This window comes from Mirounga angustirostris, unplaced genomic scaffold (assembly GCF_029215605.1).
Source record: "Mirounga angustirostris isolate CCGP_5_RB_7025 unplaced genomic scaffold, mMirAng1.0.hap1 SCAF_8, whole genome shotgun sequence".
Lineage (NCBI taxonomy): Eukaryota > Metazoa > Chordata > Mammalia > Carnivora > Phocidae > Mirounga > Mirounga angustirostris.
In genome coordinates, this window is record NW_026991716.1 from 39,030,561 (window position 1) to 39,057,306 (window position 26,746).

The window sequence follows — 26,746 nt, forward strand, 5'->3', positions numbered from 1 at the left end:
TTTTCATTCCTCCAAAACCAGTTGCTCTCCCCGCCCCACCAATCCTTGCAAACTGGAGACCCATGTCCTGTTTCTACCCTGCGGGGTGGGGGGGATGTGTGTTTCTGGGAGGGGCAGTAGAGCAGGCAGAAGAGAGGGGTTCAAGGCTTCAGTCATGAGCACGAACCAACAGCTTGCTTCCCAACTTTGCTGTTACTTAGATACCATCCTTGTGTCCACCTCCACTGCCCTGGACAAGACATTGGACACTGGCAGGCCACACCTCCAGTTACTAACAACAAAAAAAATATTTGCACTTAGAATCAATGGATTGGTTGGTGGTAATCTACTCTTTCTGGACCTTGCATTCTCCAAACACTGCCTAACTCTCCTTTTCTTTACAGCTGAACAACTTGAGTTGTTCAGTCTTCTACTTTGTACGTTTTGAATTCCTGAGAATTTCCTGAAAATCTGAGAGTTGAATACTAGATTTACATGTTAGAAGGTATTTCTATTCCTAGCAAGACAAGAAGGTATTTTTTATGTATTTTTAATTTTTTTAAGATTTTTAAAATTTATTTGACAGAGAGAGCAAGTGAGCAGAAGCAGGGATGTGGCAGAGGCAGAGGCAGAAGCTGGCTGCCCGCTGAGCAGAGAGCCCATTGTGGGGCTCCATCCCAGGACCCTGGGATCACGACCTGAGCCGAAGGCAGATGCTTAACGACTGAGCCATCTAGGGGCCCCTATTTTTTTTTTTTTTAAGTAGGCTCCATACTGGGGCTTGAACTCATGACCTTGAGATCAAAACCTGAGTTGAGATCAGGAGTCAGATGCCCACCCAGGCCCTCCAGGAAAATATTTTTTAGAGGTACCTGGGTGGCTCAGTCATTAAGTGTGTGCCTTCGGCTCAGGTCATGACCCCAGGGTCCTGGGATCGAGCCCTGCGTCGGGCTCCCTGCTCCGCGCGAAGCCTGCTTCTCCCACTCCCCCTGCTTGTGTTCCCTCTCTAGCTGTGTCTCTCTCTGTCAAATAAATAAATAAAATCTTTAAAAAATATATTTTTTAAATGTCTGATTATAGTTCCTGGAGTATATCTAGTCTTAAACTTGAAATTGCCCAATTCCACTTTTTGTTTGTTTTTTTGTTTTGAGAGAGAGAGAGCACAGGCACGCTTGAGGTGGGGACAGAGGGAAAGGGAGAGAATCTTAAGCAAACTCCACACTGAGTGTGGATCTCGACGTGGGGCTCCATCTTACAATGCTGAAATCATGACCTGACCTGAGCCAAAATCAAGAGATCAAGAGTTGGACACTTAACCAACTGAGCAACCCAGGCAGCCCTCTACTTTTTTTTTTTTTTTTTTTTTTTTTTTTTAATTAACCTCTCTGCCCAGCATGGGGCTGGAACTCACAACCCAAGATCAAGAGTCACGTGCTCCACTGACTTAGCCAGGCTCCTCCTCTAGTTCCACATCTTTAAAAGAGCATGCAAGAATGTACTAGGGATCTGAATTCATATGGATGAAAGTTCCCATTTGGTAGTTCTGAACTGTATTACGTGGCTCTGTCCCTTGCTTCCCAGAGGGACCAAGGTTTGGGGGATGGTGGTGTGAGTCCAAAAAGGATAGGCCTGCTTTACATAGGCAAGCTCTAGGCCTCAGGACTACAGTGCTCCTTGAGGGCTTGGGAATGGGTAAATAAATCTGGTCTCCTGTCTAGTTCAGCACCCATATAGACACAAATATCCATCCACAAATATCCTTCCTCCCCAGGCTTTTCCCCCAGCAAATAATGGTTGGGATACAGTCTGCTTTGTGTTACTTTGAAATTGTCATTAATCATTGGGAGCCAAATACTATTTCCATAAGATAAGAGCCTATATTTGTTGCCTTTACTTGCATACCTCTTGCTCACTCTTCAACCCATTATAACCTTCCTTCCACTTCTCTAAAACTTTCCTGCAAAGATCATTTACAACTATAGAATCAAGGTGGTGTTGTTTGATCTTTATCTTGTTCAATCATTCCCTGGAATCTGTCACTATTGACCAATCCTCTTTTACTTCCTTTGCCATTGCGACACCAGTTTTCTACCTACACCTCTGATGGCTCCAGAAGTCATTTTCAACTCCTCCCTTTCCCTTACCATCTTCCCCACAATTCAGTGAATCACCAAATCCTGTTGATTCTACACATTTCTCAATTCTATCTTTTCTTCTCCCTCCCATGGCCTTTGTCTTATAACATTGCTGTCCCGGTCAAGGGCCACAGGCTTTTTCTTGAGCCTTCTCCAGTTTCTTCATATAGTCAATAGTCTAATGGAATCAACTTTCTTTTCTTTTTTTTTTTAAAGATTTTATTTATTTGAGAGAGAGAATGAGATAGCATGAGAGGGGGGAGGGTCAGAGAGAGAGGCAGACTCCCTGCTGAGCAGGGAGCTGGACGTGGGACTCGATCCTGGGACTCCAGGATCATGACCTGAGCCGAAGGCAGTCGCTTAACCAACTGAGCCACCCAGGCGCCCCTGGAATCAACGTTCTTAAGATTTATTTATTTTAGAGAGAATGAGAGAGAGAGTGTGAACAGGGGGAGGGGCAGAGGGAGAGGGGGAGAGAGAGTCTTAAGCAGATGCCAGGCTGAGGATGGACCCCGCCGCCGGACTCAATCTCCTGACCCTGAGATCATGACCTGAGCTGAAACCAAGAGTCAGACGCTCAACCAACTGAGCTACCCAAGTGTTCCCCCAAGTTGGATTTTTTTTTTTTAAGATTTTATTTATTTATTTGTCAGAGAGAGAGCACAAGCAGGGGGAATGGCAGGCAGAGGGAAAGGCAGGCTCCCTGCTGAGCAAGGAGCCGGACCCAGGTCCCTGGGGTCATGACCTAAGGCGAAGGCAGATGCTTAACCGACTGAGCCACCCAGAGGTCCCTTGACTTTTTTTTTTTAAGATTTTTATTTATTTGAGAGAGAGGGGGAGAGAGAGAGCAGCTCTTGAGCATGAGTGGGGGGAGGGGCAGAGGCAGAGGGGAGCCAGCGGGTGGCTGGGCTCCATCCCAGGACCCTGGGATCATGACCTGAGCCAAAGGCAGAAGCTTAACTGACTGAGCCACCCAGGCGCCCCTGGAGTTGACTTTCTGAAACATATTCCTTCAGCCACCTCTAGATTTGTGTAATTCATTACATTGTATCTTAAGCATCTGTTTATACAAGTCTATGAACTTCACCAGCCGGTGAACTCCCTGAGGGCAGGAAATAATCTTATTCATTCATTAGGACATTGGCTTGGGCAGGGTGGAAGTAAGGGATGCATATCCCAAAACACTCAACAACGAGGTAGCTTTTCACTGTATTCCCAAGTGTTTCAATCTACTGGTTCCCCAATCCCAGGGCACTTGCAATAGGAACTGGGACCCTCTTTCCAAAATTGTAACAAACCCAGAATTTTCATCTCATCTCACCAAGGTCCCCGCCAGCCAGCCTTCCCCTTTCATTCTCTGCAAGCCCCGTCTAGGAAACGGATGCCGTGGAGGACTATTGGGAGATCTCTCCACCAATTTTGCATATGCAGTTAGTGCTAAGTTACCCTGATGAAGAAAGGTACCCTTCATTTTAGGGCTTCTTTCCTTCCATTTCGGACTGGGCCAAGGAGCAGAGCAGGGAAAAGAGTGAGAGCCACCTTAGAAGGGCGCGGGCTACGAAGAATGGCCGAGGCCGACGCACACCAGACGCCGGAGTGCGGCACTGGGTGCTAAGCTGGGGCTTCCCCTTATCCCCGCCTCCTTTGTTAGGCTCGACCCACTTTAGGGCGGGACCTCCCACTTAAACCAATGCTGGGAGACGAACCCTGGCGGTTTGTACTCTTCCTTTCCAATGAGAAAAAAGGGAAGCGGCTTGGCCCCAATAACCAATCCGAGGAGGCGGCGCCTGGTTGTCAGGCAGGTTTGTAAGAGTTCGGGCCAATTGGAGGCGCAATCACCGCTCGACCCGGGCGCAGCGCGCAGGCGGTGGCGAGGAGACGCCGAGCGGGCCGAGTGCGGCCGAGCAAAGCCGGAGCCGGAGCGGGGCCGCAGGAGCCGGGCTGGGTCCGGACGGGCCGAGATGCCCTATAAACTGAAGAAGGAGAAGGTGAGTGTGGCCCTTTCCTCGCGCCTCCGTCTTGGGGCCTGCGCGGAGCTCTGGGAGAGGCCGAGCCAGGCCCGGGACAGCCCCAGACTGACCCTCCCGTCCGGCCCCCGCAGGACTCCCAGGGCCAGCCCTCCGCCCCCGCTGCTGGCCGCACCCCCAGCCTGTGCCGCAGCTGGAAAGGCTTCCTCACCTTGCCCGGGATGGAGTCCCCCGCGTACACCTCCATCCTTTCCTCCCTTCATCTACCCCCGGCCCTGGGTAACCACCTCCGTCCAGATCTGCCCCACTCCCAGGTCACTCCCCTGCTTTTTCTCCACACACACCCCCCACTCCCCACCCGTTTACCCGTTTGGGACAGCGCCTCGTCTGAGACTGCACCTCCCAACAGCCCACCTCCCCCTCGCCCCCCATTGCGCTCAGCCCCTTCTCTTCTTACACGCCTGGGCCTGGGCCGGCCTTCTCCACCGTCCCCTACAGCCCCTTCTCCCTCCCCGCCAAGCTCCTTGACCTAGAACTGCTCTGCTTTCTCTCTCCTCCACCGAATCTGGCCTAGGCCCCTCCCTCTAGTTCTTCCTTCATACACAAACTTGTAAGCCAGGACTGAGCCCTTCCTTCTGTTGATGGAACCTCAGAACGTCAGTGCTGGTAGGGACCTTTGAGCGCATTCAGTGCAATCCTTAAGTGATACAGATGAGGAGACTGAGGCCCCGATAGGGGAAGAGACTTGGCCAAGGTCACACAGCCTGTTTGGAGGCCCAGCTGCAATATCAGGTCTCTTGATTTAAAGGCCTCCTTTGTACCAAAGCCTCCCTAACAGGCATCAACCGACTTGCAGGTTCATCCTAAATCAGGTTACCTTTCCTAATCTGAGCAAGCTCCTCCCCTTATTCCAAATCTTAGGATAACCTTTGCATTTTTCCAATTTTGCTCCAGTGCTGGATTCCTGCCTTTCTGGGCCACACTACCCTCAAATCGGGAATCTGCAAGTACTATCAGATTAGTTTTCCTTCTTACCCCAAAGGCCAGCCAGCCACCCCTGGACACCCTTGACTTTGTCATGGTGTCCTGATACAGCCTGTTTCTTGATGTTGCCTTCTTTACCTTCCTCTTCTACCTCCATACTGCCTTCCCCTGTTCTTCATCCCTGCCTTTCTCTACCTTCTATTTCCCCCTGCCTTTCTCTACCTTCTATTTCCTGCTGTTGCTGAGGTCTGACTCAGAGGTGTGGTTCCTTTGAGGTACAGACTCACACAGAGGATGCTAGGATACCAGTTCCAGCCTCCCCCAGCTTCTCCCCTCCTGGGGTTGGCCCCTCGTGGTGGGTGCTGGCTCTGGCCTGGCGCTCTGCTCAGCCACTTTATGACCCCAGAGGAGTCTTGCTTTCATTTGCCCTCTGATGGGCTGGGTTGCTGGGTTGCTGGGTTGCCGTCTCTGACCTTAGCGGTTCAACTCTTTATCTTGGGGCTTTCAGAGATCTGGCAGGCAGCTCTGATTCTGGGTTGTCCCCATAAGCTCCCAGGGACAGAGGTTCTGAATGGAGGGTTGGTAATGGTGTACTAGGCACTGAAGCTCCTGGGGTCCTGGGCTGGGCAGGTTGGTGTGCTCCATCCAGACCCTGTGTCCTTGGGGAGTGGGCCCGCTGAGGTGGTTTGGGCAGCGTAGCTGTGAATGATGCATACACAAGTCAGCCACACCCGAGGCTAAGGGGTTCCTCCAAGGAGTGTGGAGGGGTGTGGAATTCAGGGGAGCCTCGTGAGGTCCCCACCCATCTGTAGTTTTTAGTCTTGATGGAACAGATACTGTCCCATCTACAAAACACCTTCTACTAGATGATTGAGAAGAAAAATTCTTAGACTTGCTAGGACCATAGGTATTTGACCATAGTATTTGGCTGGGAAAGAGTATTGGAGGAATTGGGGTGCACGGAGCCAGGCATCTTTGATTCCCTTTAAGGTTTAACTTTCTGCTTTGATTTCCAGTTGCATTTGGCCTCCTTCAATGGTTAACAAGTCCTGAGGGGGAGGTGGGTGACAATGTGACTGAGGTTTGCCTGGATAGGGTGGGAGCAGAGAGGAGGGGTGGGCGGAGGATCTTTATTTTGCATCCATCACCTCTCCCTGTTCTTCATCTCTGCTGGTCCCAGTCTTGGCCATCCTTCACAGCCTTCTCCCTGAAGCCTCTCCTGAACCCTCAGTTAGGAGAGAGCTCTCTCTCCTCCGCTGGATTTGCAGAACACTTGATAGGTCACTTAAGGTCTTTTTGTGTTCCCTTGAACTGGAATTTATTGTGAACAAATCTTTTCTTCCCCCTTGAGATAATAACCAAGCTCCATTTTGGTTTGGCATCTCCCTTGCACACAGTAGGCACTCAGTAGATGGGTGCTGAGTCAATCCCTTGGGGGCAATTTGCTTCCCTCCTCCTCCCTCATGTTCTGATCTGGGACATATCTCTTAGGTTCCCAGGCGGTGTGCCCCTGCTCCTTTCCACCTTCTTGTTTTTAATAATAGTAATAATATTAGCTAACATTGGGATATTCCCGTGCCAGACACTGAGCTAAAGGGAATTAGGTAATATGACTGTTGTCACTTAAAGAAGACTGAGGCTCAAAGAGCCTAGTTCACCTGCTTATGATTATAGAGCTAGTAAGAGTTGGGCCCGAAACAGCGTGGGCTCCCAACCACCGTGCGGGCGGCACTTGACCGTGGGGCTGTGCTGGGGTGCACTGGGGTGCGCTGCGGTGTGTGCACCTCACCTGTTCTGCAGGAGCCAGGGAGCAAGGGTGGTGGGCGTGGTTTCCCCATGCCCCCACACACGCCCACGGACGAAGGCAGCTGGTATCTCTCTTAGGAGCACTCCCTGATAGGTTTGAGCAGTCGGGCTGGTGGAGGGGTGCTAAAAGGAGAAGGAGCTTGCGGTCGAGCAGAGGGATGAAACACATACAAAGATGGGTCAGCTTTGTCCAAGAGGCCCACGTATGGGGAATGTGCAGTTGCCTCAGTGACTCCCCCCCTGTACCCCTCGTCCTGTTCCTCTATACCCCACGCTCTGAGCCATGCTCCTTGGCCCCTTGGCGAGGGGTCGGTGTGCCCAGCCTGGTCAGTGGGCAGTGGAGAGGGTGCTCAGCCCAAAGGAGGAGCACCTTGTGGCCTCTAGAGCTGCTCCATACCTGGGAAGGGCTCTCTTCTTCCCTGCCCCCTCCTCCAGCCCACACAGAGCTCTGTTCTCGAAGAAATCCCTGTGCCCCCATAGTCACTATGACTTAACATTTGTCACTGAAGGGGCTCAGGTGCCTTCGAGCGGCAGAATCTCAGACTTAGAAGTGACTTCGAAGGTCCTCCGATCGAGGCTTCATTTAGGGCTGGAATCCCTTCTGCTCGTGCTTTAGAGGAGTCAGGAATGCTCCTTTGCTTGAAGGCTCTTGGGATTGGGGAGCTTGCAGCCCCACGAGGCAGCCAGTTTCTGTGCTGATGCTCTAGGAGAAAATTCTTCCTCCTCTGGAGCCTCAGCCTCTCTTCCTGCTACTTTAGCCCATGGTTCTTGGGCCTCTGGATCCACACAGAACAAGTTGCGTCTTTAGTCCGCATGCAGCTCTTCATTTATTCGTACAACCCCTCTTGCTCACCCACCCCCGGGACTCCTGCCTTCCACTATTAGCCATCCCAGCCTCGCAGCTGTCACTCTCAGGACAGGCTTTTGAATCCACTCCCAGGATGGGTTGTATTTCGCCAGAAGAAAACCTGAGATTTGTCTTTGTCCCTCCCAAAGCCTGATGCTCACGACTGAACCAGATCTTCCCAAATAGCCCCGTGAAGTGCCAGAGTCAGGGGCACTTCCCCGCCTCCCCGTGCCAAGCACTCTACACTCCGGCTGTTAATTGGATGGAAGGTCACGGGGTGCTGTGGCAGCCCCAGCACTTGGATGATTTGTGTTGAGCTTGCAGTCAGATCTAAATTCCCAAGGCTTTTTCACATTTTCCCTGTCCCGTCCCTGTGCAGTTGCTTTTTTTGGCCCGAAGCATAGGAAGAGATGCCGGGCTGGCCAGAGCTCTGAGCCAGTGGCCCGGTTCCCGATGGAGACGTCAGACTAGCGCTCATCTTCGTAGCAGTTCAGGGTTTTACCCCCATCCCTGTCTCTGTGCTTGTCCCCCAGGGCATTCTTGGGATGGTTCCTATACCTGATTAGGCCAGTAGCATCTTCTAGTCTGGGGGTGATTTGTAATTTCCCAGAAAGGCTTCCAGGTCTTGGCAGATGGCCTTGGGGGAGAGTGGCGACTCCCTCCCCTCCAGCGTGACAGCCTGGGCACCTCCTTGCCCACTCTAGCCAGAAGCCAGTCTGAGTAGCTTGTTCCGTGGCGCTTCCCCTTAAAGCCCCTCACTCTGGTTCTTCCTGGACGGAGGCCCTTCCAGGCCCCACCTCATACACCGGCCATGTAAAGTGACAGAGCACTATCTTACCTGGTTACCCTATCTTCATGATGTCTTCCTGACCAGATTCCAGACCGTGTGGAGGGACTGACTCTCCCTCTGTGTACCCCAAGCCCTCCTCCCCTGGGCTGGGTACAAGGTAGATGCTCAGTGATTCTGATTGATTGATTGATTCGATTAGACAGAGGATAAGTACAACACAGACTTTAGGGGTCCAGATGAGGCCTCTCCCTCCCCCTGGCATCTGCTGACTACCTCCATCTTCCCCCTTCAGGAGCCCCCCAAGCTTGCCAAAGGTACGGCCAAGCCCAGCAGCTCGGGCAAGGATGGTGGAGGCGAGAACGCCGACGAGGTAATGACCATGGGCACAGCCCTCGTTATGGTGCAGGCATCAGCTCCAAGTACTTGACGGCTGGTGGGTGAGGGATCCCAGGGCGCCAGAAGTTACCCCGGCAAAAGGGACGGGGATTTCCACAGCTGGGAGAGGGGCTTGGTCAGCCCAGCTAGGTAGCTGCCCTTGGGCAGCCTTCCCCTTTGGCTGGTGTAGAGCAAAGAGACTCTGCAGGTCTTCAGACTCCCCAGCAATTCCCGTGAAAGTCATTTCTCTGTCTACCAACTTTGAGGGATGAGAATTTGTTTCTCCTTAGGGCAAAAACCTAGGGTGTCAGGTGCTGGGGAGAAGGGAGAAAGTACACGGGTGCTCAGTGGGCCATGAGTAGCTTTAGCATGGCTTGGGGTAGGGCAGGGGGTGGGGAGCGGCTGGTGTCCCTGAGTCTGGGAGGCAGGGCTGTGCCCACTGCCCTTGGTTCTGATCGTAGGGGAGCTGCTAAAGGACAATCATGAGCAGAGGTCAGCACAGCTTGGCAAGCTAGGGCTGTAAAGCAATAAATGGCAAGCTGAGAGAACACCGGAGGGTGGAGAGACTTAAGTCCAGAGTATGGCCAGGAAAGTTTGGGAGTGTGCTCAGTGGGATGCTCAAGATGGTGGCTAGTCCCGTGGACACGTTGACCAAGCACCTGTGTTACTCAGAAATTGATGATCCTTGGTTTCTCTGCTTCTTCTCTCCTGTTCTAAACTGTTCAGAGGGATGGAGGACAATAGGAAATAGCTCTCCAATTATGGGCAGAGCTTGTGGGTTTTTTGGGAAGAAGAGATTGATTAACAAGTGTTTGGGGTTAACCCTGGATTTAGATTTTTTCTAGGTGCTTCTGGTCCCTGTCACCTCTAAAGAAATCCAAGCACTTTTCACACCTCTGACCATCGTTTTAGACCTCACTTAAGTAATCAGAAGAAGCAGGGTAGGTTTTCCCCATTTTACAAACACGGGAGGTGAGGACCACAAAGGATGAATTCATCCTTCCTCTGCACTTATAGAGTAATCTGAGCATGTCTCTAGGATAGACCTTATCACTTGGTGTTGTAACTATTTGTCCAACATGTGTTTCTCTCCCCCAGACTATGGACTCTGAGGGGAGGAGCTGGGTGTGCTGGGGCTGGTGCATTGCTTTTCCTGCACACCTGTATGCTCATGCACTTGGTTCTTTTTTGGAGGTGGGGGGTATTTTTATTTATATATATATATTTTAAAGATTATTTGCTTGACAGAGAGCACAAGTAGCAGAGTGGTAGACAGAGGGAGAAGGAGAAGCAGGCTCCTTGCTGAGCAGGGAGCCCGATGTGGGGCTCGATCCCAGGATCCTGGGATCATGACCTGGGCCGAAGGCAGCCGCTTAACGACTGGGAGCCACCCGGGCGCCCCTGTTTTTATTTATATTTATTAATTTTTTTTAAAGTAATGTCTAGGGATGCCTGGGTGGCTCAGTCGGTTAAGTGTTTGCCTTCGGCTCAGGTCATGGTCCCAGGGTCTTGGGATTGAGTCCCACGTTGGGCTCCTTGCTCAGTGGGGAGCCTGCTTCTCCCTCTGCCTGCCACTCCCCCTGCTTGTACTCTCTCTCTCTTTCTCTCTGACAAATGAATAAATAAAATCTTAAAAAAAAAAAAAGTGATCTCTACACCCAACATGGGGCTCGAACTCATGACCCCGAGATCAGGAGTCACATGCTTCTTTTTTTTTTTTTAAGATTTTATTTATTTATTTATTTATTTATTTATTTATTTATTCTTTTTTTTTTTCCTTAAAGATTTTATTCATTTATCCGAGAGAGAGACACACAGCGAGAGAGGGAACACAAGCAGGGGGAGGGAGGGAGAGGGAGAAGCAGGCTTCCCGCCGAGCAGGGAGCCCGACGCGGGGCTCGATCCCAGGACCCCGGGATCACAACCCGAGTCGAAGGCAGACGCTTAACGACTGAGCCACCCAGGTGCCCCTATTTATTTATTCTTTTAAAGATTTTATTTATTTATCTGACAGAGAGACAGCGAGAGAGGGAACACAAGCAGGGGGAGTGGGAGAGGGAGAAACAGGCTTCCTGCTGAGCAGGGAGCCCGATGCAGGGCTCGATCCCATGACCCCGGGATCATGACCAAAGCTGAAGGCAGACGCTTAACGACTGAGCCACCCAGGCGCCCCAAGATTTTATTTATTTATTTGACAGAGAGACACAGCAAGAAAGGGAACACAAGCAGGGGGAGTGGGAGAGGGAGAAGCAGGCTTCCTGCCGAGCAAGGAGACTGACATGGGGCTTGATCCCAGGACCCTGGGATCATGACCTGAGCTAAAGGCAGACGCTTAACGACTGAGCCACCCAGGCACCCCGGGAGTCGCATGCTTCTACTGACTGACCTAGCCAGGTGCCCCTCATGCACTTGGTTCTTAATAAATCATCAGTCAGCGCTCCTGGGAAACACTCCCTCTGGGCTCAGTCTCCCCTTTAGGAATGGTGACATCTGTGGGACCCACAAGGATGGTGGCTGGGAGGTGGCAACTCAGCATTCAAAGCAGCAAGAGGGACTTAGAAATAGGATTTAAAGGGACAGAAAGGAATAGTTAGGGGGCTGTTCTCATCTCTTGCCTAACTAACTCCTACTTGTTCGGTTACTAGATAGATTGGATGTCCTGTCCTAAAAGCAGCCTTCCTTGACCACCTCCCCTTTCCTTCCCGCCAGGATGTGGTCAGGGCTCCTGCTGTTTGCCCTCCTGACACCCAGTACCACCCCATGGCAGCATTGAACCACAGCTGTAGTTAAACAGTTTGATGTGAATTTGTTGTTCGTCAGTTTTAACTCTTGTGTTAGCACGTGAGCCCTGTCAGGCTCTCCTTCCACACTGAAGGGCTTGGCACACCAGAGGTACCAGTGTTTGAATGCATTAGTGACCAATAAGCAAACCCATCAACTTCAAAAAAAGTGCTGGAAATAACCTTAGAGTCTAACCCTCTCCTTTCATAGGTAGGAAAATGAAAGCTCAAACAGGCTAAGAAAGATGCTGAGACCAACTGCAGGGATTTCTCCATTGCCTTTCTGGACACATGGGTTAAAGGCAGTGGGTTGATATAAGGCCTTTGAAAAAGGAGAGTGCTGAGTTCACCTTGGGCTCTGTTCTGTGAAATGTTGCCCAGGGCTCACCTATATGAGGCAGTGGCAGGAATTGTGCATGATTTTCCAGGCATGTCCCCATAGGTCCCCAGGCAGAGGGATGGTGGAAAAGTTGGGGGCCGGGCTCCCAGGCTCAGGTCATCCAAAGCCATTTGGCACAGTCCTTCCCTTGCTTTTTCTAGTCCAGAATTTGGGGCTTTTCGAGCCAGATTTACCCTCTGTCGTGCATCTGCCAGTGCCTTTTCAACTGATCCTAATAATGATAGCGGCCACCATTTATTTTACTGAGCAGTTACTTGTGTGTTAGGTTCCTAGGGCAGCTGTAACAAATGACCACAAACTAGGTGGCTTAAAATAACAGAGGTTTATTCTCTCACAGTTTTGGAGGCCCGAAATCTGAAATCAACATGTCAGCAGGTCATGTCCCTCTGAGGTTCTAGGGAAGAATCTCTCCCATGCCTCTCTCTCTCCCTAGCTTCCGATGGTTTTCAGCAATCCTTGGTGTTCCTTGGCTTATTGGAGACTGGAAAGTCTCCTCCTTCGTTCTTCATATGGGGTTCTCCCCTGTGTGTGTCTATGTCTCTGTGTTCACATTTCCTTCTTTTTTTTTTTTTAAAGACTTATTTATTCAGGCGTGCCTGGGTGGCTCAGATGGTTAAGCATCTGCTTTCGACTCTGGTCATGATCTCCAGGTCCTGCTATCGAGCCCCTTGTCGGGCTCCCGGCTCAGCTGGGAGTCTGCTTCTCCCTTTCCCTCTGCTTGTGCTCTCTCTTTCTCTCTCTCAAAATGAATAAATAAAATCTTAAAAAAAAAAAAAAAGGTTTATTCATTTAAGAGGGAGAGAGAGAGTGCAAGCAGGGGGAGGGGCAGAGGGAGGGAGAGATAAGCAGACTCCCTGTAGTCCAACTCGGGGCTCGATCCCAGGACCCTGAGATCATGACCTGAGCCGAAATCAAGAGTTGGACGCTCAACCGATTGAGCCACCCAGGCACCCCTGCATTTCCCTCTTCTTTTGAGGACACTAGCTATATGGGAAGTGGACTCCCAACTTGATTATGTCTGCAAAGACCCTGTTTCCAAATAAGGTCATGTTCACAGGTGTTGGGTTGACTTGAATTTGAGGACAGACACTGTTCAATTTATCAGGCTCTGTCCTAAGACCTTTGCTTGCATTTAATCTTTTAATCTCATTTAATCTAGACAGCACTACCCTGAGGTCATTCCATTATCGTCATCATCCCATTTCACAGATGAAACTGAGGCTTAGTGACGTTAAATAGCTTTTACTCAGCCAGTAAACAGTTGAGCTGGAATGCAACCCAGTGCGGTGTGGCTCAGGAGCCAATTCTCCCATGTTCTTAATGACATGATACACTGGCTCTAAGATTCTTAAAGAGTCTTGGAACGGAAAGGAGCCTTGAGAGATTAGGTCAGACTCACTGTTCACCCATTGCTGCAGGCAGCGTTCCTTCCTGGTCTGGCTCTGGAGAAAGCAGCTCACTGCCCTGGACTCTTCTAGGTCCTGTGCCCTGTCCTGAGTTCTGGGAGTGGGGACAGAGGGGAAAACATTATCCCAGTCTTACCCACTTCAGCCTGTCCTCCCAGTAGCCAGAGTTGTTACCCCAAAAACATTTTTTTTTTTTTTTTGTCTTATCAATCCTCTACTTCAAAAGCTCTCTTGGGGCGCCTGGGTGGCTCAGTCACTTAAGCGTCTGCCTTTGGCTCAGGTCATGATCCCAGGGTCCTGGGATCGAGTCCCTCATCGGGCTCCCTGCTCAGTGGGGGGCCTGCTTCTCCCTCTGCCTGCCGCTCCCCCTGCTTGTGCGCGCTCTCTCTCTGTCAAATAAATAAATAATTAAAAAAAAAAAAAAAAGCTCTGTTGGCATCTCATTGCTTACAGGTTACAATTCAAACTCACACTCTGGACCCCTGTGAGCTGGCCCCACCCCATTCTTCCAGCACCCCTCCTGGTTTCTCGCCCCGCCAGACTTCCCATCCTCCTCCGATACAAGCCCTTTATGACTCTGGGTCCTTACCGATGAGATTCTGTTGGCGTGGACTACTTTATTTTTCTGCTCTGTTTCTTTGCCTGCTAAACTCATGTTTGTCCTTTGAGGGCCACGTCAGAAGTCACCCCTTCAGGAGCGCCTTCACTAATAGTTCAGCCAGAGTTTGTGTTCCCAGATCCGCGGTGGCACACTCTGCTTTGTCATTTCCCCGCTACCAAGAGCTGCCTGCGCCTTGGTCTCGCCCACTGGGCTGTGAGCTCTCTGAGGACACGGGCCACTGTTTGATCTCTAAGGCTTAGCATGACGTTTAATCAATAAATGAAGGCAGAAAATAATGAAGCTCGGGGTGCCCGGGTGGCTCAGGTGGTTAAGCGTCTGCCTTCGGCTCAGGTCATGATCCCAGGGTCCTGGGATCGAGCCCCACATCGGGCTCCTTGCTTGGCAGGTAGTCTGCTTCTCCCTCTGCCTCTCTCTCTCTCTCTCTCTGTCTCTTATGAATAAATAAATAAAATCTTAAAAAAAAAAAAGAAAATAATGAAGCTCAGCTAGATAGAGCTCTGGATGTCAGGATAGGACAGAACGCCTCTGTGATCTTGGGGGTTTTAAACTAAAATGATCTTAATTTGACTAGTTAATTCATTAAGCAAAGGTGATGTTGTTAATCTTTGCGTTTTTCTTTTTTTTCTTAAAGTTTTTTTTAAGTAGTCTCTACACCCAGCGTGGGGCTCGAACTCATGACCCCAAGATCAAGAGCCACATGCTCTTCAGATTGAGCCAGCCAGGTGCCCCAGTCTTTGTGTTGTTCACTGTTAGTTTTACCTTTCATCTTTTTCTTACAATACTTTTTTTAATATAGATTTTATTTATTTATTTGACAGAGCGAGACAGCGAGAGAGGGAACACAAGCAGGGGGAGTGGGAGAGGGAGAAGCAGGCTTCCCTCTGAGCACGGAGCCCAATGCGGGGCTGAGCTACCCAGGCGCCCCGCCCCCCTTTTTTTAAGTACGCTCCATGCCTACCGTGGGACTTGAACTCAGGACCCCAAGATCAAGAGTCACATGCTCTACCAACTGAGCCAGCCAAGCATCCCCTTACAATACTTTCTTTTTTTTTAAAGATTTTATTTTTTGAGAGAGAGAGAACGAGCAGGGGGATGGGCAAGGGAGAAGGAGAAGCAGACTCCCCACTGAGCAGGGAGCCCGACGTGGGGTTTGATCTCAGGACCCTGAGACCATGACCTGGGCCAGAGGCAGGCGCTTAACCGACTGAACCACCCAGGTGCCTCTTTAAAGATTTTGTTTTAAAGTAATCTTTACGCCCAGTGTGGGGCTCGAACTCACAACCCTGAGATCAAGAGTCACATGCTGTACCTACTGAGCCAACCAGGCACCCCGTAATCCTTTCTGTAGTACTTAATTTCTATTTCTGTGTCCTGCTTTAGGTTTAAATATTTGGGTTTGATTATTAATGGTGGCTATGTTAGGATTGGTTTGGACTAGGATTGGTTCAGAGTGGGCAAGTTTAGTTGCAGTCTCTTGAATGTGAGCTTGGTGCATAAATTTGAAGTCCCACTTGATTGTTGGCGGCCTGAATCTGGGAAGGCTTCTTAGAGGTGGGAAGAGAAGGACCTCAGGCAGAGGAGATGGCCACTACAGAGCCTCAGAGGTGAGACCAAGCAGAACATAGTAGGGGAGAGCAGTTTGGCTGGCTGGCCTTTGGTCAGTGCCCACCCATGCTGGGAGGGTTGCAGAACATTCCCCAGGGGACCACCTGCTTCCCACCTCCAGCCCAGGTCAGTAGAGAAGTTAAAAGCTGAAGCTTTGGGGCACCCAGGTGGCTTAGTCAGTTAGTCAGACTCTTGATTTCAGCTCGGGTCGTGATCTCAGGGTCGTGGGATCAGACCCCACCTCAGGCTCTGCGCTTAGCACAGAATCTGCTTATGCAGAGTCTCTTTCCCTCTGCGCCTCCCCCTCTAGTGTGCTCTCTCTCTCAAATAAATAAACAAAATCTTAAGAAAAATCAAACTGAAGCTTTTACAGGGCGCCTGGCTGGCTCAGTCAGTGGAGCATGCAACTCTTGATCTTGGGGTTGTAAGTTCCAGCTCCATGTTGGGTATAGAGATTACTAAAAAATAAAATCTTTAAAAAAAATGTTAAAAAAAAAAAAAGCTGAAGCTTTTAGGAGAAACAGTTGAACATGAAGTGAGTCGTTGGCATAGCCCCATACCTCCCTTCTGACAAGCATATTTCCCGGTGAAGAGTGAATAGACCAGGGAATGCCTCCCTGAGGCTTGGCAGGCAGGCGCTCTGCTGGCTGGACCAGCTGTCCCTCAGATGCTTCTGGTGTCTGGGGCCTGGGAGCCAATGGTCCTTTTAATACCAGGGTGGCCCGGTGGGGTGGGGTGGGGCAGGCTGAACTCAGCTGCTTTCAGGCCACCCCCGCCTTCAGTGACGAAATCCTAGTGGGGAAGACACCTTAGGCATCAACCTATTGTTTTTTTGTTTTTGTTTTTGTTTTTAAAGATTTTATTTATTTGACACAGAGAGATACAGCGAGAGATGGAACACAAGCAGGGGGAGTGGGAGAGGGAGAAGCAGGCTTCCTGCAGAGCAGGGAGCCCAATGCGGGGCTCGATCCCAGGACCCTGGGACCATGACCTGAGCCTAAGGCAGACGCTTAACAACTGAGCCACCCAGGTGCCCCAACCTATTGGTTTTTAAACTTTGATCTTTAGCCATGCAACCCTCTATTCTCTTAACCTTACTTGGAGATTTGTCCATTTCTCTGTTAGCAGAGAAAATTGAGGCCTTGGCTTCTCCCTTTCTGGGGCGAATGCCTTCTTTCCCTGGACCTCTCCTCAGTGTGAGGTTTGTGGGGGTGCTGGGCATCTGTCTTATCTGGCAGGAGAGAGAGAGATACGCTCTTCCTCAGAGTTTTGTTCCTCAGCCGCCCCTGAGCCCTTTGCCCGGGTATCACTAATGCTCCTCTCTCCGACTCTGCTCCTGACACTGCACAGTGCTCTGTTCTGATGGGTCCTGACTTGGGACAGGAAAGACCTGGACTTGGCCCCCTGTCAGTCAACCATCCAGACCTTCACTGAATGACTGTTAGGTGCCATTGCTGTGTGGGGACCCAGAGGGGTGCAAACCAGGGTCCTGGCTTTCATGGGACTTATCTAGTTGGACATGTGACTACTCCAAGCAAGAGACAGCACTGGAGATGATCACAGAACCAGTGAAACAAACAAGTAGTGTCGAGAGGTCAGGGGCAGGAACTGGACACTGCAGGGTTGGAGTTGAGAAGGACTTTTGGAAGAGGGTGGGGCTTAAATGGATCTTGAAAGATGAAATGCTTTCTTGGGTGCCCCCATTATATTTATTTATTTATTTTTTTAGAGAGGGGGAGAGAGAAGGCAGGGAAGGGCAGAGAGAGAGAGAGAAACTTCAGCAGGCTCCAAGCCCAGCACGGAGCCCAACGTGGGGCTCCATTTCACAACCCTGAGATCATGACCTGAGCCAAAATCAAGAGTCAGACGCATAACTGACTGAACCACCCAGATGCCCCTTGGGTTCCCCCATTTTAGACCAAGGAAGATAATGGACCCATAGGAACATTGAGGTGTGCTAGTTTCAGGAATTTCCACGTTGCATTCCTAAAATCCAGGGATGGGAAATAATCATGATAACAGAAGACACTTCTTTTTTTTTTTTTTTTTTAAAGATTTTATTTAGGGGAGGGTATGTGCTCTGGTAAGCGCTGTGAATTGTGCAAGACTGTTGAATCTCAGATCTGTACCTCTGAAACAAATAATGCAATATATGTTAAGAAAAAAAAAAGAAGAAGGTAGCGGGAGGGAAAGAATGAAGCGGGGGAAATCGGAGGGGTAGACGAACCATGAGAGACGATGGACTCTGAAAAACAAACTGAGGGTTCTAGAGGGGAGGGGGGTGGGAGGATGGGTTAGCCTGGTGGTGGGTATTGAGGAGGGCACATTCTGCATGGAGCACTGGGTGTTATGCACAAACAATGAATCATGGAACACTTCATCTAAAACTAATGATGTAATGTATGGGGATTAACATAAGAATTAAAAAAAGATTTTATTTATTTATTTGAGACAGAGAGAATGAGAGAGAGAGAGCACATGATGGGGGGGGGGGGTTAGAGGGAGAAGCAGGCTCCCTGCCGAGCAGGGAGCCCGATGTAGGACTCGATCCAGGGACTCCAGGATCATGACCTGAGCCGAAGGCAGTCGCTTAACCGACTGAGCCACCCAGGCGCCCCAGTAGAAGACGCTTCTTATAAAGCACTCCTGTGAGCCATATAATGTTCTCCTAAATCCTTATTACAACCTTTTGAGGTAGATACTATTGTCACCCCACTTTACAGATGAGGAAACTGAGGCAGACAGACTATACGACTTTCTGGAGGTTACTTGGCTAATAAATGACAGAGCAGGAGTCAAACCCAGGCAGTCTAGCATGAGTCTGTGCTCTTGACCCCTAAGCTCCACCGTGGATTTGGTCGTTCCTATAACAGGAAATGAAGGCCCAAAGCAGGGTGGGTCTGATGCACACCAAGCTCTGGTGTCCTGCCCTTCTGCCTCTCTCCCCTATCCCTCACTGAGGTATGGCCCAGCTGCCATATGCAGGAAGAGAGACCTGGGACTCCAGGGTGCCTTGCGGTCTACCCAAAACCACGCTGGCTGAGTGCTGGTCATGGCAGGAGAGGAGTGTGGTGGCCGCTCTTGCCCCATTTCCTTGCACTCCCCGAGACAGGTTAGTGTCTGAGCAGTCATTTTAGGTGGAGGAGAGGACCAGATGGCCAAAAAGGTAATGAGCTACCCTGGACCCACAGGCCTGCCCCAGGCTGGACCCAATGCGTCTCTCCTCTCCTTTGATCCCCAGATAGGTCACAAGCTTGACATAATTGTTTCTGTAAAAAATTCAGAGCCTACAAAGCATAGCATTTCTGTCCTCCCTTCCCCCTATCCCAGAGGATCTCACATTCTCCCATTGTTGTGGCAGGAAGTCGGAATTTGGGGAGGAGGCCGGAGGGGCGGTGGGGATGGCAGGTGTGAGGACAGAAGGTCAGCCTCTCCTGTGGCGTGGGCAGCCAGCTGGACTTGGCCTCGGTCCTCTGGTCCCGCTGCAGTCTCTGGGGGCAAGGGTTGTCCTGTGGCTCCACCTCTGCCCTCTCCCTGCAGGTGGTTACCTGACGGGACCTGGGGGTGGACAGCCCTGCGCACACCTGAGTGTAGCCTTCTGAAAATGGGCTTTGTGGGGCTCCGACACCCGTGTCTGGGAGGAAGTAAAGAGATAGCTTTAAAAAATCAGTGGTTTTTCTCCAATTATATAAAAGGGTCAGCTGGTAGAACATTTAGAGACATAGAAAAAAGCCATACATCATTGTGCTACAACGGGAGATAGTCATGAACACAGTGGTGGACTTGCTCTTGTTTTTTCCTTCTTCACTGGGTTTTGGTTTCCGTGCATGTGTTATAATGTGGGTGAGCTCATTCTGCACATACAGTTTTGCATTATCCTTATTTAACTTAGCATAGGAAGCAATTTTCTGTCATTACGTAGTTTTAGGCTTCATTTTGTTTTATTTTAAATTTTTATCAACATGACAACATGTACTTTGTCGGGTCAGGTAGTACCCTTGGCCTTGTAATGAAAAGAGCAGCGCCTGCCTAGCCCCCTGCTCTCCTGTTGCTCTGTGGTGACCACTCTCAACTCCCCTTTCCTTGGAAATTGACTTCTATTTTTTTTTTTTTAAGATTTTATTGATTTATTTGACAGAGAGAGACAGTGAGAGAGAGAACACAAGCAGGAGGTAGCTGGAGAGGGAGAAGCAGGCTTCCCACTGAGCAGGGAGGCCGATGCGGGACTCGATCCCAGGACCCTGGGATCATGACCCGAGCCGAAGGCAGACGCTTAACCAACTGAGCCACCCAGGTGGCCTGGAAATTGACTTCTGTACTTCCAAAGAAGATTCTTTTACTGCTTTTTGTTCTTTAATTTTCAAGTGTTAGGTATTATCTATTGACTTTCTACTATGGAAAATCAAGGCCGCAGCGTCTTTTATCTCCAACACAGACATTTCCCATGCTCCCAAGATACTTATCACCAATTTTGGGCAAATTACTATGACTATGTAAATGTTTTCCACAGTTGAACCATATATGATTACATTTAGTACCTAGTTTTTATAAACATAATTTTAACTCCATGATTTTCCATCCATCCATTTATTTATTTATTTGCTATTACAAATAGGGCTGTAAAAAAAAAAGTGCACACAAAGCCTTCTTTTATATGTAGGATTTTTCTTTCTTTTTTTTTTTTAAGATTTTATGTATTTATTTGTCAGAGAGAGAGAGCGCCTAAGCAGGGGGAGCGGCAGGCAGAGAGAGAAGCAGACTTCCCATTGAGCAGGGAGCCTTATGGGGGCTCGATCCCAGGATCCTGCGATCATGACCTGAGCCGAAGGCAGATGCTTAACTGACTGAGCCACCCAGGCATCCCTCTTTTTTTTTTTTTTTAAGATTTATTTATTTATTAGAGAGCACACATGTGCTTGTGGGATGGGGAGGGGCAGAGAGAGAGAATCTCAAGCAGACTCCCCGCTCGATCCCAGGACCCTGAGATCACGACCTGAGCCGAAACCAAGAGTCGGACACTCAACCAACTGACCACCCAGGCGCCCCTGTAGGATTTGTCTTAAGCTATATTTTTCATAGTTAAAACTACTGAGACGCAAGAATGAATTTCTTTCTTTGAACTTTTTTATGGGCGGGGGGGGGGGTGTCTCTTTTAACTTTTAACCAAAGAATGTGACGCATTCAGTGAAGCAGGAAAGTACAGTAATCTCAAGTATGCTGCTTAATGAATTGAATTTTCACATGTTTCCGCCAGGAACCACCTCCCAGATGCAGTCAAGATATAGAATATTTCCATTACTCAGAAGGTTCTTCTGAGTTAAGCCCATACCCCTACCAGCCCTGCCCTGGCAAGACAGCCACTTTTCTGACTTCTGTTACCATTAATCCATCAATTAGATTTGCAGTTCGGGAACTAGAACAAACATTTTGAAGGCTCTTGATGCACAGGCAGTGGGCACCATTTTGGAAGACACGGCTTCTTGACCACTTTCTTCTAGAGATAGTAGACCTTAGTTATCGCTGACGCTGACCGGAGCTGCTCTGGGGTGGGAGACAGTGGCTTGATGGCCCAGGCCTGGCCAGGCATAAATGGACTGGGGGATGGGTGGCGGCCCAGGGTGGGAGGTGTACCTTGGGGAGCCGACTCCAACCAACCATTTGTTTGACTAGGCCCAACCCCAGCCTCAACCGCAGCCGCAGCCCCAGCCCCAGCCCCCGTCATCCAACAAGCGTCCCAGCAATAGCACGCCGCCCCCGACGCAGCTCAGCAAGATCAAGTACTCCGGAGGGCCCCAGATCGTCAAGAAGGAGCGACGGCAAAGCTCATCCCGCTTCAACCTCAGCAAGAACCGGGAGTTGCAGAAGCTTCCTGCCCTGAAAGGTACTTGGAAAAGGTCAAGGGGGCCGGTGCACCAGGCCTAGGGGTCACGGGGCATTGGCGGAATGGAGGTCTGGGGTATTTTGGAGGGATGGACGTTCTAGAGAATGTGAGAGGGAGTTCCACTGGGGCTGGGGAAGCCAGGGGAGCAGGCTGGCGGCAGGTCGGGGTAGGGGAAAGCCCTGGAAGGCAAGTAGCGCATGGCAGTGAAGGGCTGGGGAGGAGAGTGTGACTGTTACCTCGTTCCCCTGCCCCAGATTCGCCCACCCAGGAGCGGGAGGAGCTGTTTATCCAGAAGCTACGCCAGTGCTGCGTCCTCTTTGACTTTGTCTCAGATCCGCTCAGTGACCTCAAATTCAAGGAGGTGAAGCGGGCAGGACTCAACGAAATGGTGGAGTACATCACTCATAGCCGCGATGTCGTCACTGAGGCCATTTACCCCGAGGCGGTCACCATGGTGGGCACTGGGCAAAGGGGAGAGTGGGCAGGGACAGCGGCTGCGGAGAAGCCTGGACGGGAGCTCTCACCTGGGTCCTACCCCTCAGTTTTCAGTGAACCTCTTCCGGACGCTGCCACCTTCATCGAACCCCACCGGGGCCGAGTTTGACCCGGAAGAGGATGAGCCCACCCTGGAAGCTGCCTGGCCGCATCTGCAGGTATCAGGGTGAGGGGGCAGGCTGGCCCTGGCTGCAGGGACTGGGGCGCTCGGAGGCCTGCAGCCAGGGTGGGGGGATCTCCCAGTCCTTGGGGAACGCCCCCTAAGCGGATGCTCATTGCCCCCGACAGCTCGTGTATGAGTTCTTCTTACGTTTCCTTGAGTCTCCTGATTTCCAGCCAAACATAGCCAAGAAGTATATCGACCAGAAGTTTGTCCTTGCTGTGAGTCCTTGAAGTTCCCATCCTGCCCTCCTTCCAGTCCATGAACTCTAGCCCCATGGCCCCTCGCTGCAGGCCCCGCTCTTTCTGCATCTGCTGAATATGTGGGCTTTCAACTGGGTCTGGTACAAAGGGACTGGTGGTGGTGGGAGGGATAAACAAACCTCTCTGCTCTCAAGAAGCTTCTGGTGTAATTGAAGGAAATAAGCAACAGTTACCTGTTCCCCGGCAGTGGGGCATGTAAACATGCGTACCCAGACATCACCCTGGGGAGAGCTGTGTGAGAACAGCACTCTGCTTTCCAGAGATTTGTCCCCACACGCCCCATCCAGAGAATCTCTGGGTGTCCTCTGGCTAGGACCCTGTGTCACCCCAGCCCTGGCCCTCCCTGGCTCCTGCCTCACTCACCAGCTTTCCCCTCGCCGGCTCCCAGCTCTTGGACCTATTTGACAGTGAGGATCCTCGAGAGCGGGACTTCCTCAAGACCATCTTGCATCGCATCTATGGCAAGTTTTTGGGGCTCCGGGCTTATATCCGTAGGCAGATCAACCACATCTTCTACAGGTGAGGCCAGGAGCCAGGCTTAGGAGCAAAGCAAGCCCTGCTAAGTTGGGGTGGGAGCAGGGGGATAGGGGTACTCTGCAGAGTGCTGCAGGGACATCAGGGATTGTCAGGAGAGCCTTTCTTTCTTCCTGCAGATTCATCTATGAGACAGAACATCACAACGGGATTGCCGAGCTCCTAGAGATCCTTGGCAGGTGAGAGATGGGGTGGGGGCATGCGTGCCTGTAGAAGGCTGGAGGCATTGGAGCACTGAACTTGGACGTGGCCCTTTGGTCCTAACAAACCTCCTGTAACTCCTAGCATCATCAACGGCTTTGCCTTGCCCCTTAAGGAAGAGCACAAGATGTTCCTCATCCGTGTCCTGCTTCCCCTTCACAAGGTCAAGTCCCTGAGTGTCTACCACCCTCAGGTGAGCTGTCTTCCTCCTGACGATCCCTGACTCTGGCAGCAGAGAAAAGAGAGGGAGGGGAAGGTATTCCAGCAGGGATGGGGGTGGCAGAAGGAGTGGGTGGGATAATTCCTCTTTATACCTCTTCTTCCATTCTGGGCTCTTGCTTCTGTCCCTGACCCCTCTGAGACCTGGGCCCTGCACCTCACCTCCTTTCTCCCTCAACCTTTTGCAGCTGGCTTACTGTGTGGTACAGTTCCTGGAGAAGGAGAGCAGCCTCACAGAGCCGGTAATTCCCCTCTCCAGCCCCAGGACACCTCTTCTTGTCAGTTAGACTCGCCAGTCTGCCTATTGAGGAATGCCATAAGCAGGGGCTCAGGAGGGGTGTGGCCCAACAGGTGACATGCTTTCCTCTCTGAAGGAGGAGTACAACCTATATATACCTAGGAAACAGATCCAGGTCAGAGAAATGTGAGCAGTTGGGGGGGGGGGGGGCGGCGCCCAAGCTGTGCCCACCAGGGTGGGGAGAGAGTGCAGGAAGACTTCCGGCGGAAGCAGGCAGGTATTAAGGGAGAATTTTATCCCCATGTCCTCCTCTTCTCACAGGTGATTGTAGGACTTCTCAAGTTCTGGCCCAAGACCCACAGCCCCAAGGAAGTCATGTTCCTGAATGAGCTAGAGGAGATTCTGGATGTCATTGAACCTTCAGAGTTCAGCAAAGTGATGGAACCACTCTTCCGTCAGCTTGCCAAGTGTGTCTCCAGCCCCCATTTCCAGGTGAGACTCAGACCAGCACATCCCCATCCCCTGCCTTCCAGAAGCCAAGGGAGGGTTTTCAGCAGAGCAAACCGGATCCCTGCTGAGTCCCACCTGTCCCCACCAGGTGGCAGAGCGTGCCCTCTATTACTGGAACAATGAGTACATCATGAGCCTGATAAGTGACAATGCTGCCCGAGTCCTCCCCATCATGTTCCCCGCCCTCTACAGGAACTCCAAGAGCCACTGGAACAAGTACGGGGCTGGGGCAGGGCTGGGCAGTGGGGCTCTGGTTTTGGAGCCTGTGTGGGTGGGGAAAAACTGAAGAGCCAGTGGCCTCATCTGGCCACCGAGCAGGGGGTCTTGTGCCCACTGCATGCTGATAGGCCCTTGAGGACCTGCCCAGGGAGAAGACAGCTATGTGAGAGAGGGCTGCCATATAGCAGAGCAGGGCTTGTGTCCTCTCTTCTTACGGTCAGATAGTCTGCGGCTTTGGAGACCTAATTCCGTGCTCTGGAGAGGCTGATGTGATCTTTTTAGCATGTGCTGAACCCCAGTGTTGTAGAGGCTTTCCTGCTGAAGGCAAGTGCACTGTGCTGCAGATGCCGTCCATCCTGCTGCTGGCAGGCCGGTAGCATAGCCAGAGAGCAGAAGTGGTGGGAAGAAGGTAGGTCTGGAGCATGGGGTGAGGCGAAGGATGGACAGGCAGACTAACAGCTATGAAGACCCTGAAAGGCCGGTCTGCAGTCACATGATCTGGCTAGAGAGAGATGCTTATACTGCAGAGGTCTGTGAAAACTCTTAGCAGACACCCCTCCTAGGAAAGAGCAAACTGGGGTCCTGGCACTGCCCTTGGTGTCGGTAAGGCCTCCTACAGCCGATCCTTCTTCCCGGCGGCAGGACAATCCATGGACTGATCTACAATGCCCTGAAGCTGTTTATGGAGATGAATCAGAAGCTATTTGATGACTGCACACAACAGTACAAGGCAGAGAAACAGAAGTGAGTGTCTCTCTACCTGGGGGCTTCCATCTTCATCCCCGGGCCCTTTTGCTTCTCTCTCAAGCCCACCCCCCCATCCCGTCCTTGCTCTCTCAGGGGCCGGTTCCGAATGAAGGAAAGAGAAGAGATGTGGCAAAAGATAGAGGAGCTGGCCCGACTTAATCCCCAGGTGAGGTTTTGCTGCCACCGCCCTCAACCAGGGGCCCAGTTTGGCTGAGGGAGGGTTTGTTTGAGCAGGAACATGAAGCAGACAGGCCCACCAACTTCTGAAGTGGCTCTCACCACCTGCCCATGCCTCTCCTTTCCTTATCAGTACCCCATGTTTCGAGCTCCTCCACCACTGCCTCCTGTATACTCGATGGAGACGGAGACCCCCACGGCAGAGGACATCCAGCTTCTGAAGAGGACGGTGGAGACAGAGGCCGTGCAGGTGGGAAGGCACCGAGGGATGGGGAGCAGAAATAAAAGCTCTGGAAGGGAGAGGAGACAGGAGCCCAGGAACAAGGGGAGGAAACCATAGAATCTGTTGGGAATTGGTCAGCATCCCTCACCTTCTCTTTACCCACACACAGATGCTAAAGGACATCAAGAAGGAGAAGGTGCTGCTTCGGCGGAAGTCAGAGCTGCCCCAGGACGTGTACACCATCAAGGCGCTGGAGGCACACAAGCGGGCGGAGGAATTCCTAACTGCCAGCCAGGAGGCTCTCTGACCCCCTCACCGTCCTACTACAGGGCCACGGCCCACTCAGCCCTGGGACGCTGCCCTAGCCCTCCACCCTCTGCTCCCCACTGGCTGACTTGGGGCAAGGCAGTGCCTCTCTAGCTACTCTAGGGAGGGGATGTGGCACTTGAAGCGGGGACCCTCACACAGTGGTCCCTCTTCTCCCCCAAATGTGTTCATGCCTCCCTGTGGCTAGTACAGACAGGCTGAGCACTGAGATCCTCAGTACTCAGACAACTTGGGGATGCCTGTCTCCCTCCTGCTCCCAACCCCACAGCTACCTGAGGCTGCTCTGAGAAATACACACAGGAATACATATGCTCCTCTCCCCTTCCCTTCACCCTCATTTGAACTCCAGGTGTCTCTCCTTCTCTCCCTCCCCTGCAGAAGCATATAGGGAGCAGTAGGAGGTTACTCTCACCAAAGTTATGTCAAGCCCCATTGGCCCCTGGAGTAGCTGGAGGGGAGCCAACCCCCAACAGGCACAAATAGGCCCCCGGCCCCAGTAGTGTGCAGGCTGATGGGGTTGAATTACTTTCTTTTACCCCCTGCCTGACCAAGACAACATGGGAGGTCAAAAGGAGAAAAGCATAGGCTATGGACCATAGGTGATGAATATAGGGCCCAGATGGACCAAGAGAAGGGGGTGAACAAACACCCTACCCTGTGCCCCCTCTATGGTGAGCAGCAGCCCTGGGATTACAGACATGGAAGGGACCACCCTGGGGTTGACTGCTTTCCTGTGCTGTTGGTTCCCAAAGCTAGGAGGAAGCAGGGAGCAGTGCCCCAAGCATGGCTCCCCGAACACCTATTTATTTCCTTGTTTATGCTGATGATGGGCAGGCCCCCACTTGTCCCTTTCGGA

The 26,746-nt window shown here is 51.3% G+C and overlaps 1 protein-coding gene across 2 annotated transcripts; it reads left to right on the plus strand.

Moving 5' to 3' along the window:
- The first annotated feature begins 3,013 nt into the window (after nucleotides 1-3,013).
- PPP2R5D (protein phosphatase 2 regulatory subunit B'delta) lies at nucleotides 3,014-26,573 on the plus strand. Of its 2 annotated transcripts, XM_045869926.3 has the most exons (16): nucleotides 3,018-4,102; nucleotides 8,801-8,878; nucleotides 21,367-21,577; nucleotides 21,832-22,031; nucleotides 22,120-22,230; nucleotides 22,361-22,453; nucleotides 22,884-23,014; nucleotides 23,149-23,208; nucleotides 23,315-23,423; nucleotides 23,638-23,691; nucleotides 24,009-24,179; nucleotides 24,286-24,413; nucleotides 25,059-25,160; nucleotides 25,257-25,329; nucleotides 25,474-25,590; nucleotides 25,733-26,573. In XM_045869926.3, exons 1-16 carry the CDS (start codon nucleotides 3,848-3,850, stop codon nucleotides 25,868-25,870), a joined length of 2,031 nt encoding a protein of 676 aa, XP_045725882.1. In that variant the 5' UTR covers nucleotides 3,018-3,847; the 3' UTR covers nucleotides 25,871-26,573. The 2 variants fall into 2 exon arrangements, with proteins under 2 accessions (XP_064453686.1, XP_045725882.1); XM_064597616.1 differs by lacking the exon at nucleotides 8,801-8,878 and having other exon boundaries at nucleotides 3,014-4,102.
- Nucleotides 26,574-26,746: the final 173 nt, after the last annotated feature.

Coding starts and splice junctions, on each gene's coding strand:
- PPP2R5D (XM_045869926.3), top strand. CDS start 3,848: ATGAGAAAAAAGGGAAGCGGCTTGGCCCCAATAACCAATCCGAGGAGG. Junction 22,032..22,119: donor ACCCCGAGGCGGTCACCATG/GTGGGCACTGGG, acceptor CCTACCCCTCAG/TTTTCAGTGAACCTCTTCCG. Junction 24,414..25,058: donor TCCAAGAGCCACTGGAACAA/GTACGGGGCTGG, acceptor TCCCGGCGGCAG/GACAATCCATGGACTGATCT.